Here is a 19,827-nt window from a genome sequence, read left to right on the forward strand (position 1 = left end):
ATGGTATTTCTATTCTATAGTAGAGATTAGAGATGCTCTAACATCTATGAAGAAGGACCTGGGACAGATGGTATTTCTATTCTATAGTAGAGATTAGAGATGCTCTTAAATCTATGAAGGAGGACCTGGGACAGATGGTCTTTCTGTGGAATTTTATATAGACTTTTGGGAATATTTAGAGGAACCAGTATTCAACATGTTCCAAGCATGCCTAGCTAATGGTGAGATGATTACTACCATAGAGCCAGGGGTAAAGATCCCCTGTTCTGTATTTAATAATAATTATGATTATACATTTATCATTTTAGCACATGCTAACAGACTTAAAATGGGTCTAAACCACCTTATTAATGAAATCTAAACTGGTTTCATAAAAGGTCATCAAAACTTCTTAGGGCTAGGCCCCTTTTTCTCCATTTCTGCCTGAATGACGTGCCCAAAGCAAACTGCCTGTAGCTCAGGCCCTGAAGCCAGGATATGCATATAATTAGTACCATTGGAAAGAAAACACTTTGAAGTTTGTAGAAATGTTAAAATAATGTAGGAGAATATAAAACAATAGCTATGGAAGGAGAAAATCCAAAGAAAACCAACCTGAATTTTTTTGAGAGACCATCTGCTTAGAAATGCAAGAGAAAGCTCATATTGTAAAATAGCTCCCTGGATACTATGGCTTCCACAGGGTGTCAGCAGTCTATGTTCAAAGTTTGCCTTGTAACTTCAAACACGAAAAATGTCACGTTCTGACCTTAGTTCCTTTGTTTTGTTTTAGTATGGTCAGGGTGTGAGTTGGGGTGGGCAGTCTGTTGGTTTTTGAATTTGGCCTGGTATGGTTCTCAATCAGAGGCAGGTGTCGTTAGTTGTCTCTGAGAATCATACTTAGGTAGCCCTTTTCCATCTGTGTTTGGTGGGTGTTTATTTTCTGTTTTGTGTGTCGTTTCGTTTGTTCGTTCTTCCTAGTTGTTATTTTGTTTAGTGTTCAGTTTTGATTGTATTACAAATCATGAACACTTACCACGCTGCACCTTGGTCCTCACCTTCTTCCACCGACGACGGCCGTTACAAATAAGAAATAGGAGTTTGTTTGAGGACACAGTCTTGGAAATTCATGTCATGGCGCGTCATTATGAAGTTGCGCATCTGCTAAAATCGGTTTCCTATTGAACATACTTCTTTCCAAAATAAATATTATAGTTTGATTACATTTGAGGGTTTATGAGGAGTAAATAAATGTATTTAAAACAGATTAGATTTTTGGATTCCTTTCTTGCAAGTTGAACGAGTGGATTACTCAAATCGATGGTGCCAACTATACAGACTTTTTTGGATATAAAAAATTATTTTATCTAACAAAACGACACTACATGTTATCTCTGGGACCCTTTGGATGACAAAATCAGAAGAGAATTTTCAAAAAGTAAGTAATTTCAAAAAGTAAGTGAATAATGAATCTTTATATGTGAATGTATGAAACCTGTGCCGGTGGAAAAATAATTTGATGTGTGGCGCAGTTCTCAAACAATCACATGGCATATTTCCGCTGTAATAGCTACTGTAAATTGGACAGTGCAGTTAGATTATCAAGAATGTAAGATTTCAGCCGATATAAGACACTTATTTGTACCTAAATGTTTAACCGTTATAATAACTATTAGAATGTATTTGAATTACGCGCCCTCCAGTTTCACCGGATGTCGTCCCGCTAGCAGGACACCGAACCTCTTCGGCTTCTGGTCTAGAACTTAAATTCATGTAAAATATTCTCCCTGTGTCTCAATTGACCAATATATTGAGAATATTTCAGTGAAATATAATCTGAAATATTTAGGAGTGCACATGGTGAAAACCCATATTGTCCGTCAACATCTCAATTTCTCTCAGAGATTATTAAAGAAGGGCCTCCCAAGTGTCGCATGCACACTGACAGTCGCCAGGTGTACGGTGCTTCCAGGTTAAGCAATGTGTCAAGAAGCAGTGCGTCTTGGCTGGGTCGTGTTTCGGAGGACGCATGGCTCTCGACCTTTGCCTTTCCCAAGTCCGTACGAGAGTTTCATTGATGGGACAATTGGATACCACAAAATTGGGGAGAAAAAGGGATTTCGATTATTATTATTTTTTTTAAAGTTTTGAAGAAAACGAAATCCATCTTTAATTAGTCTCCAGCGTGACCTCTATTATTGGAAGGGTTTTATTGTCCAAAGCAGAGAGTCTGTCACGTTTGTCTACCTTGCCCTATCCCTATGTGTAGCTGATCAAACCAGCAAGGATATCAACAACACTTTCCTAGACTTTAGGGTAGCCTAGTGGTTAGAGCGTTGGACTAGTTCAAACCCCTGAGCTGACAAGGTACAAATCTGTCGTTCTGCCCCTGAACAGGCAGTTAACCCACTGTTCCTAGGCAGTCATTGTAAATAAGAATTTGTTCTTAACTGACTTGCCTAGTTAAATAAAGGTAAAATAAAAAAATATGGGAAAATAAACACCACAAATTTACGAAGTCTGTAATGTCAAACCAAAGAGCTGATGGTGGGTTTGAAGTACTAGATTTCATTGATATCAACAATACCTCTCTAGGCTAGGGGGCAGTATTTTCACATCTGGATGAAAAGCGTGCCCAAGGTAAACTGCCTGCTACTCAGGCCCAGAAGCTAGGATATGCATGTTATTAGTAGATTTGGATAGAAAACACTCAAGTTTCTAAAACTGTTTGAATAATGTCTGTGAGTATAACATAACTTATTTGGCCGTTGAAACCCCGAGGACAAACCATCCAGGATTTTTATATTTTTGAGGTGACAGTGTTTTCAATGTGGATCTAGATTTAAGGACTTGGTTGCAGTTCCTATTGCTTTCACTAGATGTCAACAGTCTTTATAAATTGGTTGATGTTTTTCCTTTGAGGTATGAAGAAGTAGCCATTTCCTATCTGGGTGGATAGCCAAGTATACTGTTGTGGTTGGGGCGTGCGACCTGAAGCTCGCTCCACTTTCATTTTATCCGCTATTGAACGCAGTTCAGTCCGTCTTACATTTTATCGATTAAAAATAAAAAATACCTAAAGTTGGATTAGGAAAGTTGTTTGAAATGTTTGGTCAAAGTTTACAGGTAACTTATTAGTTAATTAGATAATGTATAGTCATGTTCGGCGAGTTGGAACCGGTGTTTATCCTGAATCAAATGCGCCAAATAAATAAACATTTTGTAGATATAACGACGGAATTTATTGAACAAAAAGGACCATTTGCGATGTTTCTGGGACATATTGCCAACATGTAGAAGCTCTTCAAAGGTAAGTCATGAATTTATATCGTTATTTCTGAGTTTTGTGTCGCGCCTGGCGGGTTGTATAATGATTGTCATGTGTTTGTTTGATGTCCTCAGATAATAGCATGGTTTGCTTTTGCTGTAAAGCCTTTTTGAAATCTGACACGCTGGCTGGATTAACAAGCACTTCATCATTTATTTCCTTAAAGAATCAAAAGGAAGGGTGTTGGAGGTGCCAAAACACCCCTGATGAATTAAAATAAATTTGCCAAAGTTATAGAATTACTGCTGTCCAGAAAGAAATTAAATGTCTTAGAACAGTACAGCAGGATTAGGCTGTCACGCCCTGGTCTTAGTATTTGGTGTTTTATTATTTTGGTCAGGCCAGGGTGTGACATGGGTTATTTATGTGGTGTTTTTTGTCTAGGTTTTTTTTGTAGGTCATGGGATTGTGGTTAGTGGGGTTGTCTAGAAAAGTCTATGGTTGCCTGGAGTGGTTCTCAGAGGCAGGTGTTTATTGTTGTCTCTGATTGGGAACCATATTTAGGCAGCCATATTCTTTGAGTGTTTCGTGGGTGATTGTTCCTGTCTCTGTGTTTGTTTGCACCAGATAGGGCTGTTTTGGTTTGTTACGTTTATTGTTTTGTTTTGTCATTATCTTTATTAAAGATGTATTAAAGATGTATGAAGATAACCACGCTGCATTTTGGTCCTCCTCTCCTTCGACGGAAGAAAACCTTAACATAGGCCTATAATGTAGCCTATTCACAAGGCATATAGCCTGGGAATCACGGCCAACCTGTCAGTGAACACAATGCTGCCAGAACAAGCCATTCATAATAAAACACTAGCCTGTCTTTGGCTAACAATCCACAGCCATTTACAGCGCAGTTGCTGACTGGAAGTAAACGATCATGTTTTCCATGACAACATTATGGAACATGGGGTGTGCACTAATCTGTCGCAATATAGAATTATAATATTAAGAACAAACACCATTACAATTACTGAGTCATTCTCTTGTGAGAAGGCAGTGTCAATGCAAGATGTTGTTCAAAGTGGCTAGAGAGGACTCCGTTATGAGAAAGAGAAAAAATAATACGGAAAATATGAGCAAATTCTAGCAAACTACATTTGCTTCAGTTGCATCCCATTATTGACAGGAAGGAAACGCAGAACTGTCACGTGTCACCAATCCTCACAAAGATGTTGATAATTTGCATACAAATATATGCTCATTTCAGTTCTCTTATTAAGAGTCCAGACTACTTTAGAAAAGTTTTTAATTAGAAAACTCGCACGCACACACTAACACAGGGCTCTCCAACCCTGTTTCTGGAGAGCTACCGTCCTGTGGGTTTTCACTACAACCTTAATCAAGCACACCTGATTCTAATAATTAGCTGTAGTCCATTAGAAAGTAGGTCCAGGCTCCTTTATAGCATATACTAATGCAAAAATAAATGAAGGGGAGTTTGAAAGGGATAGAGAGAGACAGCTGTAGTATTATTGGATATGTTGGCTATGTCATTATTACTCCAGCAGATTGACACTGGATTTGTTTTTATAAACTGCCCCCTGTAATTCTGGAGGTTTTTATTCTAGACATATTTCAACATCTGTACGATAGAAGGCTACAATGATCACGTGTGCTGGCTGCCAAATGTATAGGTGTCCCCGTAGGCCTAATATTTAAAATGGTTCGTTGGACGTCCCTCCTAATGAAAAGGCCTCCATGCTGCTGGACAGCACACTGGCACTTGATATGAGTTTATGGATGAGAAAGTGAACTTGCCATTTCCAAAAATGAGCTCAATGGGGAATGGGGATTCCCTGAATTGTGATCTGTTACCTACGTCACAACCATGGTTTCATTTTTCTGAGATATATTACACAGCGCATTCGGAAAGTATTCAGACCCTTTGACCTTTTCCACATTTTGTTACATTACAGCCTTATAGTTTTTTGTGGGGCCCCAGTGTTGAGGATCAGTGGGGTGGAGATGTGGTTTCCTACCTTCACCACCTGGGGGCGGCCCGTCAAAGTCCAGGACCAAGTTGCACAGGGCGGGGTCTCGAGCTTAATAACGAGTTGAGGGCACTATGGTGTTAAATGCTGAGCTGTAGTCAATGAACAGCATTCTTACAGAGGTATTCCTCTTGTCCAGATGGGAGAGAGCAGTGGTGTTTGCATCATCAGTGGACCTATTGGGGCACTATTCCACATCAGGTAACTGATGCAGCAGTCGAACCAGATTTTAAAAACAGATAATAAATATAGAACAGCAGAGACTGTGAAGAGACAGACACATGCATACGCACACACATGATAACATACACACATGTACACGTGGATCTTACATTGTAGATATGTGGTAGTGGAGTATGGGCCCGAGGGCACACACTTAGTGTGTTGTGAACTCTGTAATGAATGTATTATAATGTTTTTCAAATTGTATAACTGCCTTAATTTTGCCAGACCCCAGAAAGAGTAGCTGCTGCCTTGGCAGGAACTAATGGGGATCCATAATAAACCCCAGGAAGAGTAGCTGCTGCCTTGACAGGACCTAATGGGGATCCATAATAAACCCCGGAAGAGTAGCTGCTGCCTTGGCAGGAACTAATGGGGATCCATAATAAACCCCAGGAAGAGTAGCTGCTGCCTTGACAGGAACTATTGGGGATCACAGTAAAATCAGTCTACCTGAAAAGAGCAATACTCAGTCATGAGGCATCAATGCCAAAGGAACTGAATAATATTAAGAAATGCTATAGATGGAAGGAAAGTATTGTGGAAACCTAACAAAAAACAATTAGGCAACAACAATCCCTTTTAGGCAACTTCTTGGACAAAATTATAGTGAAGGCGTAAACTTTGCAAAAGAAAATCTAAAAAATGTCAAAACAGAGACCCTAAGCAAATGAACAAGAATGACAAATGGTTTGATGAAGAATGTGAAAACCTAACAAAGACATTGAGAAACCTATCCAACCAAAAACATAGAGACCCAGAAAACCTGAGCCTTTGCCTTCACTATGGTGAATCACGAAGACAATTCAGAAATACACTATGGAAAAAGAAGGAACAGCACATCAGAAAATCAGCTCAATGTAATTGAAGAATCCATAGAATCTAACCACTTCTGGAAAAATGTGAACACCATACACAAACAACAACATACAGAGTTTTCTATCCAAAACAGATGTATGGATAAACCACTTCTCCAATCTGATTGGCTCTATAACAAAGAACGAACAGCAAAAACATATACATGATCAAATACAAAACTTAGAGTCAATTATTAAAGACGACCAGAACCCACTGGATTCTCCAAATACACTGAATGAACTACAGGACAAAATAAAAACCCTTCAACCCAAAAAGGCCTGTGGTGTTGATGGTATCCTACATGAAATTATAAAATATACAGACCATTCCAATTGGCTATACTAAAACTCTTTAACATCATCCTTAGCTCTGGCATCTTCCCCAATATTTGGAATCAAGTTCTGATCACCCCAATCCACAAAAGTGGAGACAAATTTGACCCCAATAATTACTGTGGGATATGCTTCAACAGCAACCTTGGGGAAATCCTCTGCATTATCATTAACAGCAAAATCTTACATTTTCTCAGTGAAAATAATGTACTGAGCAAATGTCAAATAGTATTTTTACTAAATGACCGTATGACAGACCATGTATTCACCCTGCACACCCTAATTGACAAACAAACAAACCAAAACAAATGCAAAGTCTTCTCATGCTTTGTTGATTTCAAAAACGCTTTTGACTCAATCTGGCATGAGGGTCTGCTATATAAATTGATGGAAAGTTGTGTTCGTGGAAAAACATACAACATTATAAAATCCATGTACACAAATTGGCAAAAAAACACACATTTCATTCCACAGGGCCGTGGGCTAAGAAAAGGGATGCATATTCTGTCAAACCTGGGACCAGACAGTAAATCTCAGTAAGACAACAATAATATGCTCTAGTTTTGTAGCACCTGAACTACTGTTCAGTTGTGTGGTCAGGTGCCACATAGAGAGACTTAGAAAAATTGCAATTGGCTCAGAACAAGGCAGCACGGGTGGTCCTTGGATGTACACAGAGAGCAAACATGAATAATATGCATGTCAATCTCTCATGCCTCAAAATAGAGGAGTGATTGACTTCATCACTACTGGTATTTGTGAGAGGTATTGACATGTTGAAAGCACCGAGCTGTCTGTTTAAACAACTAGCACACAGCTCAGACACCCATGCGTACCCCACAATACATGCCACAAAGGGTCTCTTCACAGTCCCCAAGTCCAGAACTGACTATGGGAGGCACACATTACTACATAGAGTCATGACTTCATGGAACTCTATTCCACATCAGGTAACTGATGCAGCAGTATAATCAGATTTTTAAAAGGTAAAAATACACCTTATGGAACAGCGGGGACTGTGAAGAGACAAACACAGGCACAGATACATGTCCGGGGGTGTCCTCGGATGGGGCCACAGTGTCTCCTGACCCCTCCTGTGTCAGCCTCCAGTATTTATGCTGCAGTAGTTTATGTGTCGGGGGGCTGGGGTCAGTTTGTTATATCTGGAGTATTTCTCCTGTCCTATTCGGTGTCCTGTGTGAATCTAAGTGTGCATTCTCTAATTCTCTCCTTCTCTCTTTCTATCTCTCTCTCGGAGGACCTGAGCCCTAGGACCATGCCCCAGGACTACCTGACATGATGACTCCTTGCTGTCCCCAGTCCACCTGGCCATGCTGCTGCTCCAGTTTCAACTGTTCTGCCTTATTAATATTATTCGACCATGCTGGTCATTTATGAACATTTGAACATCTTGGCCATGTTCTGTTATAATCTCCACCTGGCACAGCCAGAAGAGGACTGGCCACCCCACATAGCCTGGTTCCTCTCTAGGTTTCTTCCTAGGTTTTGGCCTTTCTAGGGAGTTTTTCCTAGCCACCGTGCTTCTACACCTGCATTGCTTGCTATTTGGGGTTTTAGGCTGGGATTCTGTACAGCACTTTGAGATATCAGCTGATGTACGAAGGGCTATATAAATACATTAGATTCGATTTGAGATACATGCACAATACACACACGTACACATGGATTTTGCATTGTAGCTATGTGGTAGTGGAGTATAGGCCTGAGGACACACACTTAGTGTGTTGTGAATTCTGTAATGAATGTATTGTAATGTTTTAAAGTTGTATAACTGCCTTAATTTCGCTGGACCCCAGGAAGAGTAGCTGCTGCCTTGGCAGGAACTAATGGGGATCCATAATAAACCCCATGAAGAGTAGCTGCTGCCTTGGCAGGAACTAATGGGGATCTATAATAAACCCCAGGAAGAGGAGCTGTTGTCTTGATAGGAACTAATGGGGATCCATAATAAACCCCAGGAAGAGTAGCTGCTGCCTTGGCAGGAACTAATGGGGATCCATAATAAACCCCAGGCAGAGTAGCTGCTGCCTTGGCAGGAACTAATGGGGATCCATAATAAACCCCAGGAAGAGTAGCTGCTGCCTTGGCAGGAACTAATGGGGATCCATAATAAACCCCAGGAAGAGTAGCTGCTGCCTTGGCAGGAACTAATGGGGATCCATAATAAACCCCAGGAAGAGTAGCTGCTGCCTTGACAGGAACTAATGGGGATCCATAATAAACCCCAGGAAGAGTAGCTGCTGACTTGACAGGAACTAATGGGGATCCATAATAAACCCCAGGAAGAGTAGCTGCTGCCTTGACAGGAACTAATGGGGATCCATAATAAACCCCAGGAAGAGTAGCTGCTGCCTTGGCAGGAACTAATGGGGATCCATAATAAACCCCAGGAAGAGTAGCTGCTGCCTTGGCAGGAACTAATGGGGATCCATAATAAACCCCAGGAAGAGTAGCTGCTGCCTTGGCAGGAACTAATGGGGATCCATAATAAACCCCAGGAAGAGTAGCTGCTGCCTTGACAGGAACTAATGGGGATCCATAATAAACCCCAGGAAGAGTAGCTGCTGCCTTGGCAGGAACTAATGGGGATCCATAATAAACCCCAGGAAGAGTAGCTGCTGCCTTGGCAGGAACTAATGGGGATCCATAATAAACCCCAGGAAGAGTAGCTGCTGCCTTGGCAGGAACTAATGGGGATCCATAATAAACCCCAGGAAGAGTAGCTGCTGCCTTGGCAGGAACTAATGGGGATCCATAATAAACCCCAGGAAGAGTAGCTGCTGCCTTGGCAGGAACTAATGGGGATCCATAATAAACCCCAGGAAGAGTAGCTGCTGCCTTGACAGGAACTAATGGGGATCCATAATAAACCCCAGGAAGAGTAGCTGCTGCCTTGGCAGGAACTAATGGGGATCCATAATAAACCCCAGGAAGAGTAGCTGCTGCCTTGGCAGGAACTAATGGGGATCCATAATAAACCCCAGGAAGAGTAGCTGCTGCCTTGGCAGGAACTAATGGGGATCCATAATAAACCCCAGGAAGAGTAGCTGCTGCCTTGGCAGGAACTAATGGGGATCCATAATAAACCCCAGGAAGAGTAGCTGCTGACTTGACAGGAACTAATGGGGATCCATAATAAACCCCAGGAAGAGTAGTTGCTGACTTGACAGGAACTAATGGGGATCCATAATAAACCCCAGGAAGAGTAGCTGCTGCAGGAACTAATGGGGATCCATAATAAACCCCAGGAAGAGTAGCTGCTGCAGGAACTAATGGGGATCCATAATAAACCCCAGGAAGAGTAGCTGCTGACTTGACAGGAACTAATGGGGATCCATAATAAACCCCAGGAAGAGTAGTTGCTGACTTGACAGGAACTAATGGGGATCCATAATAAACCCCAGGAAGAGTAGCTGCTGCAGGAACTAATGGGGATCCATAATAAACCCCAGGAAGAGTAGCTGCTGCAGGAACTAATGGGGATCCATAATAAACCCCAGGAAGAGTAGCTGCTGCAGGAACTAATGGGGATCCATAATAAACCCCAGGAAGAGTAGCTGCTGCAGGAACTAATGGGGATCCATAATAAACCCCAGGAAGAGTAGCTGCTGCAGGAACTAATGGAGATCCATAATAAACCCCAGGAAGAGTAGCTGCTGCAGGAACTAATGGGGATCCATAATAAACCCCAGGAAGAGTAGCTGCTGCAGGAACTAATGGGGATCCATAATAAACCCCAGGAAGAGTAGCTGCTGCAGGAACTAATGGGGATCCATAATAAACCCCAGGAAGAGTAGCTGCTGCAGGAACTAATGGGGATCCATAATAAACCCCAGGAAGAGTAGCTGCTGCAGGAACTAATGGGGATCCATAATAAACCCCAGGAAGAGTAGCTGCTGCAGGAACTAATGGAGATCCATAATAAACCCCAGGAAGAGTAGCTGCTGCAGGAACTAATGGGGGTCCATAATAAACCCCAGGAAGAGTAGCTGCTGCAGGAACTAATGGGGATCCATAATAAACCCCAGGAAGAGTAGCTGCTGCAGGAACTAATGGGGATCCATAATAAACCCCAGGAAGAGTAGCTGCTGCAGGAACTAATGGGGATCCATAATAAACCCCAGGAAGAGTAGCTGCTGCAGGAACTAATGGGGATCCATAATAAACCCCAGGAAGAGTAGCTGCTGCAGGAACTAATGGGGATCCATAATGAACACAGATAGAAACAAACAACATTGTAAACACAACCCATATGTTTATTTTCCCTTTTGTACTTTAACTATTTGCACATAATATGAAATTTGAATTGTCTTTATTATTTTGGAACTTTTGTGAGTGCAATGTTTACTGTAAAAATGTGTATTGTTTATTTCACTTTTGTTTATGATCTATTTCACTTACTTTGGAAATGTAGACATGTTTCCCATGCCAAAAAAATTGAAATTGACTTGAGAGACAGATGATATTTATATATTTTGCATTATTCATCTCATAAGTACAGTTGAAGTCGGAAGTTTACATACACCGTAGCCAAATATATTTCAACTCAGTTTTCACGATTCCTGACATTTGTCAAGCCCCCCCGCATCACGCTGACACTGTTCCTGTCTCGTTCCGTTCCTTATTAAATGTGTGACTCCGCTTACCTGCTTCGTCTCTCCAGCGTCATCCAATGTGACACCCATGATGCTTATACTTGCTTACTATTTTTGTACAGATGAACGTGGTACCTTCAGGCGTTTGGAAATTGCTTCTAAGGATGACCCAGACTTGTGGAGGTCTACAATTTTTTTTCAGAGGTCTTGGCTGAGTTATTTTGATTTTCCCATGATGTCAAGACAAGAGGCACTGAGTTTGAAGGTTGGCTTTAAAATACATCTACAGGTACACCTCCAATTGACTCAAATGATGTCAATTAGCCTATCAGAAGCTTCTAAAGCCATGACATCATTTTCTGGAATTTCCCAAGCTGTTTAAAGGCACAGTCAACTTAGTGTATGTAAACTTCTTACCCACTGGAATTGTGATACAGTGAATTATAAGTGAAATAATCTGTCTGTAAACAATTGTTGGAAAAATGACTTGTGTCATGCACAAAGTAAATGTATGCACAAAGTAGATGTCCTAACTGACTTGCCAAACGATAGTTTGTTAACAAAAAATGTGTGGAGTGGTTGAAAAACAAGTTTTAATGACTCCAACTTAAGTGTATGTAAACTTCCGACTTCAACTGATTTCTATCCTATTCTACTGTATCTTAGTCTATACCGCTCTGACATTGCTTGTCCAAATATATATATATATATTCTTAATTCTATTCTTTTACTTTATATTTTGTGTATTGTTGTGAATTGTTCGATATTACCGCACTGTTGGGAGCTGGAAACACAAACATTTCGCTACACCCGTGTGTGACAAACACAATTTGATTTGAGATAGAGAGACAGCTAGAGAACGAGAGAGAGGTAGACAGAAAGAGAGAGGGAGAGAGAGAGAGACAGCTAGAGAACGAGAGAAGTAGACAGAGAGATAGACAGCTAGAGATTGAGAGAGGTAGACAAGAGAGAGAGAGACAGCTAGAGAACGAGAGAGAGGTAGACAGAGAGAGACAGCTAGAGAACGAGAGAGAGAGGTAGACAAAGAGTGAGACAGCTAGAGAACAAGAGAGAGGTAGACAGAGAGAGACAGCTTGAGAACGAGAGAGGTAGACAAAGAGAGAGAGAGAGAGAGAGGTAGACAAAGAGAGAGAGAGAGAGAGAGAGGTAGACAAAGAGAGAGAGAGAGAGAGAGGTAGACAAAGAGAGAGAGACAGCTAGAGAACGAGAGAGGTAGACAAAGAGAGAGAGAGAGAGAGAGAGGTAGACAAAGAGAGAGAGAAGAAGATTTAATGTACAGACAAAGTGAGGTGCATTAATATGTTAGATTGATAGAAGTGATCCAACCGGTAGATGCTCTTTTCTCTTTTCCCAGCAGGCTGCAGTATGAATGTGACATCACAACTGAATACAAACAACACAAGGTACCGGAGGCCATCACATCTTCTAGTCTACACTAGGGTGTGTGTGTGAGTGTCCGTCACACACTAAAAGACACCGAGACCCAGAAACATGTGTGTCTTTATTCTTCTAGCCAACAGAAACATCAACAGAACACAAGACGGATCCCTGTAGAAGTCCCTAATCCAGAGTTCAGGCCAAAAGTAGTGCACTATGTAAAGAATAGAGTGATATATAGTACTGCACTGGAATACTGGAGTGCATAGGCCTATGAAACAGGGGCTAAGGGTCGATTTAGGATTCAAAAACATTTCATTTTATTCATTAGTCTGGTTTCTGACTGCAGATGTTCCTGTTGTTGCTGTATTTCTAAAGTCTGTAAAGTATTTAGAATATTTTTGACTCCCATAATCATAATTATTAACTCAGCAGCAGCTCCTCTATTACCTGTAATACGGTGTCACTGCTCCTCTATTACCTGTAATATGGTAGCACTGCTCCTCTATTACCTGTAATACGGTATCACTGCTCCTCTATTACCTGTAATATGGTATCACTGCTCCTCTATTACCTGTAATATGGTATCACTGCTCCTCTATTACCTGTAATATGGTAGCACTGCTCCTCTATTACCTGTAATACATGCCGTACATCACTGCTCCTCTATTACCTGTAATACATGCCGTATATCACTGCTCCTCTATTACCTGTAATACATGCCGTATATCACTGCTCCTCTATTACCTGTAATACTGTATCACTGCTCTTCTATTACCTGTAATACTATCACTGGTCCTCTATTACCTGCAATACGGTATCACTGCTCCTCTATTACCTGTAATACATGCCGTACATCACTGCTCCTCTATTACCTGTAATACATGCCGTACATCACTGCTCCTCTATTACCTGTAATACTGTATCACTTCTCCTCTATTACCTGTAATATGGTATCACTGGTCCTCTATTACCTGTAATACGGTATCACTGCTCCTCTATTACCTGTAATACGTTATCACTGGTCCTCTATTACCTGTAATACGCTATCACTGCTCTTCTATGACCTGTAATACGGTATCACTGCTCCTCTATTACCTGTAATACGGTATCACTGCTCCTCTATTACCTGTAATACGGTATCACTGCTCTTCTATTACCTATAATACTATCACTGGTCCTCTATTACCTGTAATACGGTATCACTGCTCTTCTATTACCTATAATACTATCACTGGTCCTCTATTACCTGTAATACGCTATCACTGCTCTTCTATTACCTGTAATACGGTATCACTGGTCCTCTATTCCCTGTAATACGGTATCACTGGTCCTCTATTACCTGTAATACGGCATGATGGCTCCTCTATTACCTGTAATACGGTAGCATTGGTCCTCTATTACCTGTAATATGGTATCACTGGTTCTCCATTACCTGTTATAAACTGGGTGGTTCGAGCCCTGAATGCTGATTGGCTGACAGCCGTGGTATATCAGACCGTATACCACAGGTATGACAAAACATTTATTTTTACTGCTCTAACTATGTTGGTAGCCAGTTTATAATAGCAATAAGGCAGCTCGGGGTTTATGGTATATGGAAAATATACCACGGCTAAGGGCTGTGTCTATGCCTCCGCAATGCGTCGTGCATAAGAACAGCCCTTAGCCGTGGTATATTGGCCATATACCACATCCCCTCATGACTTACTGCTTAATTATAGAGTACCACAGTATAAGTCATAACTCCAATAAAACCTAAGTGTCAAACAGAGAAATGGTTCTAATTGTTTTTCCACCAATCATATTTCCCATAGGGGATTTTAGAAACACCTAAAGTAAGGGCTGTGTTTCGTGTAGGCCTACCCTGGTGTAACCTTTTGATAACCGATCTCTCTAGGACAAGGTGACTTATCAATATATTTACCCCCCCCAATTCTTTTTAAAATGCCGCTAATGTGGCTATCATAAAGAACTACAAATGCCATGATGATCTGGATAAGACTGCCGAATTGAGGCAAAGGTCAGAATCTCTGGATTATCTATCTAATGTTTAGTAATGAATACATAGGCAACATTTCTTTAAATGGACAATTCTGTTAACTGTCTTGTATAAGTTTTAAATTGACACAATACCCGTTAGAAAATGTGTCAGCTAGAGATGACATGCATCTTTGATGCTAATTAGCATTTGATTAGAATCTGAGAGTAAATAGAGCCGGATATATTGTAAAGTCACCTAGTCTTTACATGGTTATCAAAACGTCATGCCAGGGCAAGCCTACATGAAACATAGCCCTCATTATAAGTGTTTCTAAATCCCATATGAGAAAAATGAATAGTGGAAAAACTATTTGAACCATTTCCCTGTTGGACCACCAGGTTATAAGTGTATTATGACACCTCCACTCTGGAGCTCTATACGGTATCACTGGTCCTCTATTACCTGTGATACGATATTTTTTGGAGTTTGGGATAAACAGATGATTCACAGGTGAATGTAACATACACAGTGTTCCACAGGTCATTAGTTACTATGACAACTGACTGACATCCCTCTCATACAGGGTTAGAAGTCTCTGATTGGACAATAGTTCATGAAGGGTTTCTGACATCACTAAAACCTTTCCTCCATTGATACAGGAAACTCTTACTGATGTCAAAGTCTCTGTGAGACCATAGTAGATCCAGTCTGCAGTAGATCCAGTCTGAGTAGATCCAGTCTGCAGTAGATCCAGTCTGCAGCCGATCCAGTCTGCAGTAGATCCGGTCTGCAGTAGATCCAGTCTGCAGTAGATCCGATCTGCAGTAGATCCAGTCTGCAGTAGGTCCAGTCTGCAGTAGACCCAGTGTTCAGTAGATCCAGTCTGCAGTAGATCCAGTCTGCAGTAGACCCAGTGTTCAGTAGATCCAGTCTGCAGTAGATCCAGTCTGCAGTAGATCCAGTCTGCAGCAGATCCAGTGTTCAGTAGATCCAGTCTGCAGTAGATCCAGTCTGCAGTAGACCCAGTGTTCAGTAGATCCAGTCTGCAGTAGATCCAGTCTGCAGTAGATCCAGTCTGCAGCAGATCCAGTGTTCAGTAGATCCAGTCTGCAGTTGATCCAGTCTGCAGCAGATCCAGTGTTCAGTAGACCCAGTCTGCAGTAGATCCAGTCTGCAGTAGATCCAGACTGCAGTAGACCCAGTGTTCAGTAGATCCAGACTGCAGTACACCCAGTCTGCAGTAGAGCCAGTCTGCAGTAGACCCCGTGTTCAGTAGATCCAGTGTTCAGTAGATCCAGACTGTAGTAGATTGAGTGTGCAGTAGATCCAGTGTGCAGTAGATCCAGACTGTAGTAGATCCAGTGTTCAGTAGATCCAGACTGTAGTAGATACAGTGTGCAGTAGATCCAGTGTGCAGTAGATCAAGTGTTCAGTAGATCCAGTCTGCAGTAGATCCAGACCATAGTAGATCCAGTGTGCAGTAGATCCAGTCTGAAATAGATCCCATGTGCAGTAGATCCAGTGTGCAGTAGATCCAGTGTGCAGTAGATCCAGTGTTCAGTAGATCCAGACTGCTGTAGATCCAGACTGCAGTAGATCCAGTCTGCAGTAGATCCAGTTTTCAGTAGATCCAGTGTTCAGTAGATCCAGTCTGCAGTAGATCCAGTGTTCAGTAGATCCAGTCTGCAGTAGATCCAGTGTTCAGTAGATCCAGACTGCAGTAGATCCAGACTGCAGTAGATCCAGTCTGCAGTACATACAGACTGCAGTAGATCCAGTCTGCAGTAGATACAGACTGCAGTAGATCCAGTCTGCAGTAGATCCAGACTGCAGTAGATCCAGTCTGCAGTAGATACAGACTGCAAAAAATGGGGGGGCATGTCCTGATAACTGTATGACACTGCAACAAGAGGCAAGGAGAGAGTAACCATGGAAACAAAGCACCTCTCCATTTTTCTTCTATCTTACTCCACCCTCTCTGTTTCACTCTGTCTCTCACTCTCTTTCTCTCTACCTCTCCCTTTGACTTTTTCTCCCTCTCACTTTCTTTCTCTCTCCCTATCTATCTCTCATCTGACTTTCTCACCTTCTCTCGCTCTTCCTATCAACCTCTCACTTTCTTTCTCTCACCCCATCTCTCTCATCTGACTTTCTCACCCTCTCTTTCACTCTCTCTCCCTCAGTTTCTTCCTCTCTCTCTCTATGTGAAAACGCAACATGTTGATTCCTTGCTCTGATTGGCCACACCCCGTGAGGCATCAGCCAACAGAGGCTAGTAGCCATGGTAACATATCCTCAGCGACCCCATCAAAATCTGTGACATCACATCCTGTTGGTCAGACGGTGGTGATCTGGTCGACCACCCTGGTGCTGTCAACCATCTCCACACACTCCACTTCCTCTCTAAGCCCCTCCCCTTCCCCTCTGTCTCCCTGTCTACTTCCTGTCTTCTTGGCGGGTGGCAGGAAGGTGAGCAGCGTGGGCAGGAAGGCCAAGGCATGGAGCGCTGAACAGAATGCCGTCAGCACTAGGCAACGGAATAGGGAGCGTGTAAGGTTGGAGCGGACGGCGGCCAGAGGGAGCAGCGCTGCAGTGTAGCAGATCAACGTCTGTAGAGAGGGGACGCCATGTCTCTCCAACGCCAGTCTGACCCACACGGTCCGGCTGTCCCCCCGGCCAGAGGAGAAGGTGGCCAGTAGAGGACCACAGCAGTCTGCAGAGTGACCCAGTGCTGAAATCAGACATAACACAGACACGCAGTCAAGCTCCACGCCCCACAGAGTCATGAAGCCCAGAACACCAAACTGGACAGAGAGGAGGGTTAGACTGAGCCACACTGCCACTAGGGGCTCCACCACCGCTAGAGACGACAGACCCAGCAGGAACAACACCGCCATCAGGGAGTGGCGTAGAGGAGAGCTCACCGCTGTAGCATACCTAGAGGGGAGAGAAAGAGAGAAACAGAGATGGAGAGAGGAAGATACAAAGGAGAGAGAGGGGGTGAGAGGGAAAGAGGTGGAGAGAGAGGTAGAGGGGAGAGGGAAAGAAGAGAGAGAGGGAGAGGGAAAGAGGAGAGAGGTAGAAGGGGAGAGGGAAAGAAGAGAGAGGTAGAGGGGGAGAGGGAAAGGAGAGGAGAGAGAGGAAGAGAGGGGCAGAAAGGAAAGAGAAGGAGAGAGACAAAAAGACAGGTAGAGGGGGGAGTGAAAGAGGAGGAGAGAGAGAGATAGAGAGACAGGTAGGGGAGGGAGAGAAGAGGCGAGAGAGAAAGACAGGTACAGAGGGGGAGGGAAAGGAGGAGACAGAAAGATCAGTTGAGACTCTCCTCTCTTCTCTCTCACACACACACACACACACACACACACACACACACACACACACACACACACACACACACACACACACACACACACACACACACACACACACACTCCCGTCCCACCTGTCCAGGTAGACGAAGGAGGGGTTGAAGATGAGAAAGCGGACGCGTGATGTCAGAGACAGACGTCTCAGTGTGTCCAATAGGACTGACATCTCCTCCCTCTTGTTCTCTGTTGTCTTGGCAACCAGGAAGACACGTGACGCTGCCATCTCTGGCTCCTCCCCTTCATCGCGCTCAGCGAAGATGATGTCATCGGCAAAATGAGCAAATTGCGGCTGGCGAAGGAAGGAGAGGCGGAGCATCCGCGTAAAGCTTTCACGTGATTGGCTGGTAGTGGAGAGGTTCCGTTCTGTCAGGTAATCCAGGTAGCTTTCCAGCCAGCTGATTCGCTGGAACCCTTCAACAATAATAACAATTATATTCATGTACCAATAGTAATATTTATACAGCACTTTTCATTCAATATAATACTAGTTCTACAGCTGCACCATCGAGAGCATCCTGACTGGTTGCATCACTGCTTGGTATGGCAACTGCTCGGCATCTAACCGCAAGGAGCTACAGAGGATAGTGTGTACAGTCCAGTACATCACTGGGACCAAACTCCCTGCCATCCAGGACCTCTATACCAGGTGGTGGTGTGTACAGTCCAGTACATCACTGGGACCAAACTCCCTGCCATCCAGGACCTCTATACCAGGTGGTGGTGTGTACAGTCCAGTACATCACTGGGACCAGATTCCCTGCCATCCAGGACCTCTATACCAGGTGGTGTCGGAGGATTTCTTCACATTTCTTCACACACACTGCTGCTACTTTCTGTTTATTATCTATGCATAGTCACTTTATCCCGACCTACATTACCTCAATTACCTCGTACCCCTGCACAATGACTCGGTACCGGTACCCCTTGTATATAGCCGCGTTATTGTTATTTTATTGGGTTACTATTTACCCTTTAGCTTATTTTTTTTAAACTCCGCATTGTTGGTTAAGGGATCGTAAGTAACATTTCACGGTAAGGTCTACTGTTGCATTCGGCAAGTGACAAATAAAAAGGTATTTGATTTGATTGTTGATTTATTGGATTACTTTAAATCACTTGACAATCAATCAAAACAATCAATCAAAAGCAAGTTCCTGAAAATGTGTTTAAAAGAGGGAATAGAAAAAAAAGAAAAAAAAGAAGAGATTTAAAGAAGACCATTAGCTTTGAGGGAATCGGGTTAATGCCATGGTGATACATTGGCAATTTTGGAACACAAACATTTAAAATAATAATCTGGGGAGTTTTGATTGGCAGCGCCACATAGTGGGTAATTTTTTATGTTCCTCCAATCAGAGCTTAGATCTCGGTCCTGTGAACAGTCTGCCGTTTTAAAATATTTAGGAAAACATGGTGGCCATTTTTTAGATGAAGTGAGAGAAAATACCTAAAACCTAAAATCATCTCTGGTTTTGGAGTGAAATGTTGGTCATTAATGTCTCATATGTTACCTCACTACCATATTTGATCACAATATGTTAGTATATACATATTGTGTTCAGTTTGTCATATTTAACTGCCAGAAACATACACTGTACTGCCCATGCTAATCGATCAGCCTGCTAATCGATCAGCCTGCTAATTGAAGCCCATATTAAATGGATATTTCACCCAAATTACAAAATGACATACTGATTTACTTACCCTGTAAGCAGTCTATGGAAGGTATGACAGCAATCCATGCTTTGGTTTAGTTTCCC

General features: G+C 42.5%; 1 protein-coding gene across 1 annotated transcript in view; it reads right to left on the reverse strand.

Annotated features, from left to right (window-relative positions):
- Positions 1–16,798: 16,798 nt before the first annotated feature.
- Positions 16,799–19,827, reverse strand: part of ptchd1 (patched domain containing 1) — a 76,960-nt gene continuing 73,931 nt past the window's right edge. Inside the window, exons 12-13 of the mRNA XM_042317256.1 lie at positions 18,142–18,478; positions 16,799–17,639 (exon numbers count right to left, since the gene is read on the reverse strand). Coding sequence (XP_042173190.1) covers positions 17,039–17,639; positions 18,142–18,478 — 938 coding nt within the window. The 3' untranslated portion in view covers positions 16,799–17,038. The remainder of the gene's footprint in view (positions 17,640–18,141; positions 18,479–19,827) is intronic.

The sequence above is a fragment of the Oncorhynchus tshawytscha genome, unplaced genomic scaffold (genome assembly GCF_018296145.1).
Source record: "Oncorhynchus tshawytscha isolate Ot180627B unplaced genomic scaffold, Otsh_v2.0 Un_contig_785_pilon_pilon, whole genome shotgun sequence".
NCBI classification, from domain to species: Eukaryota; Metazoa; Chordata; class Actinopteri; order Salmoniformes; family Salmonidae; genus Oncorhynchus; species Oncorhynchus tshawytscha.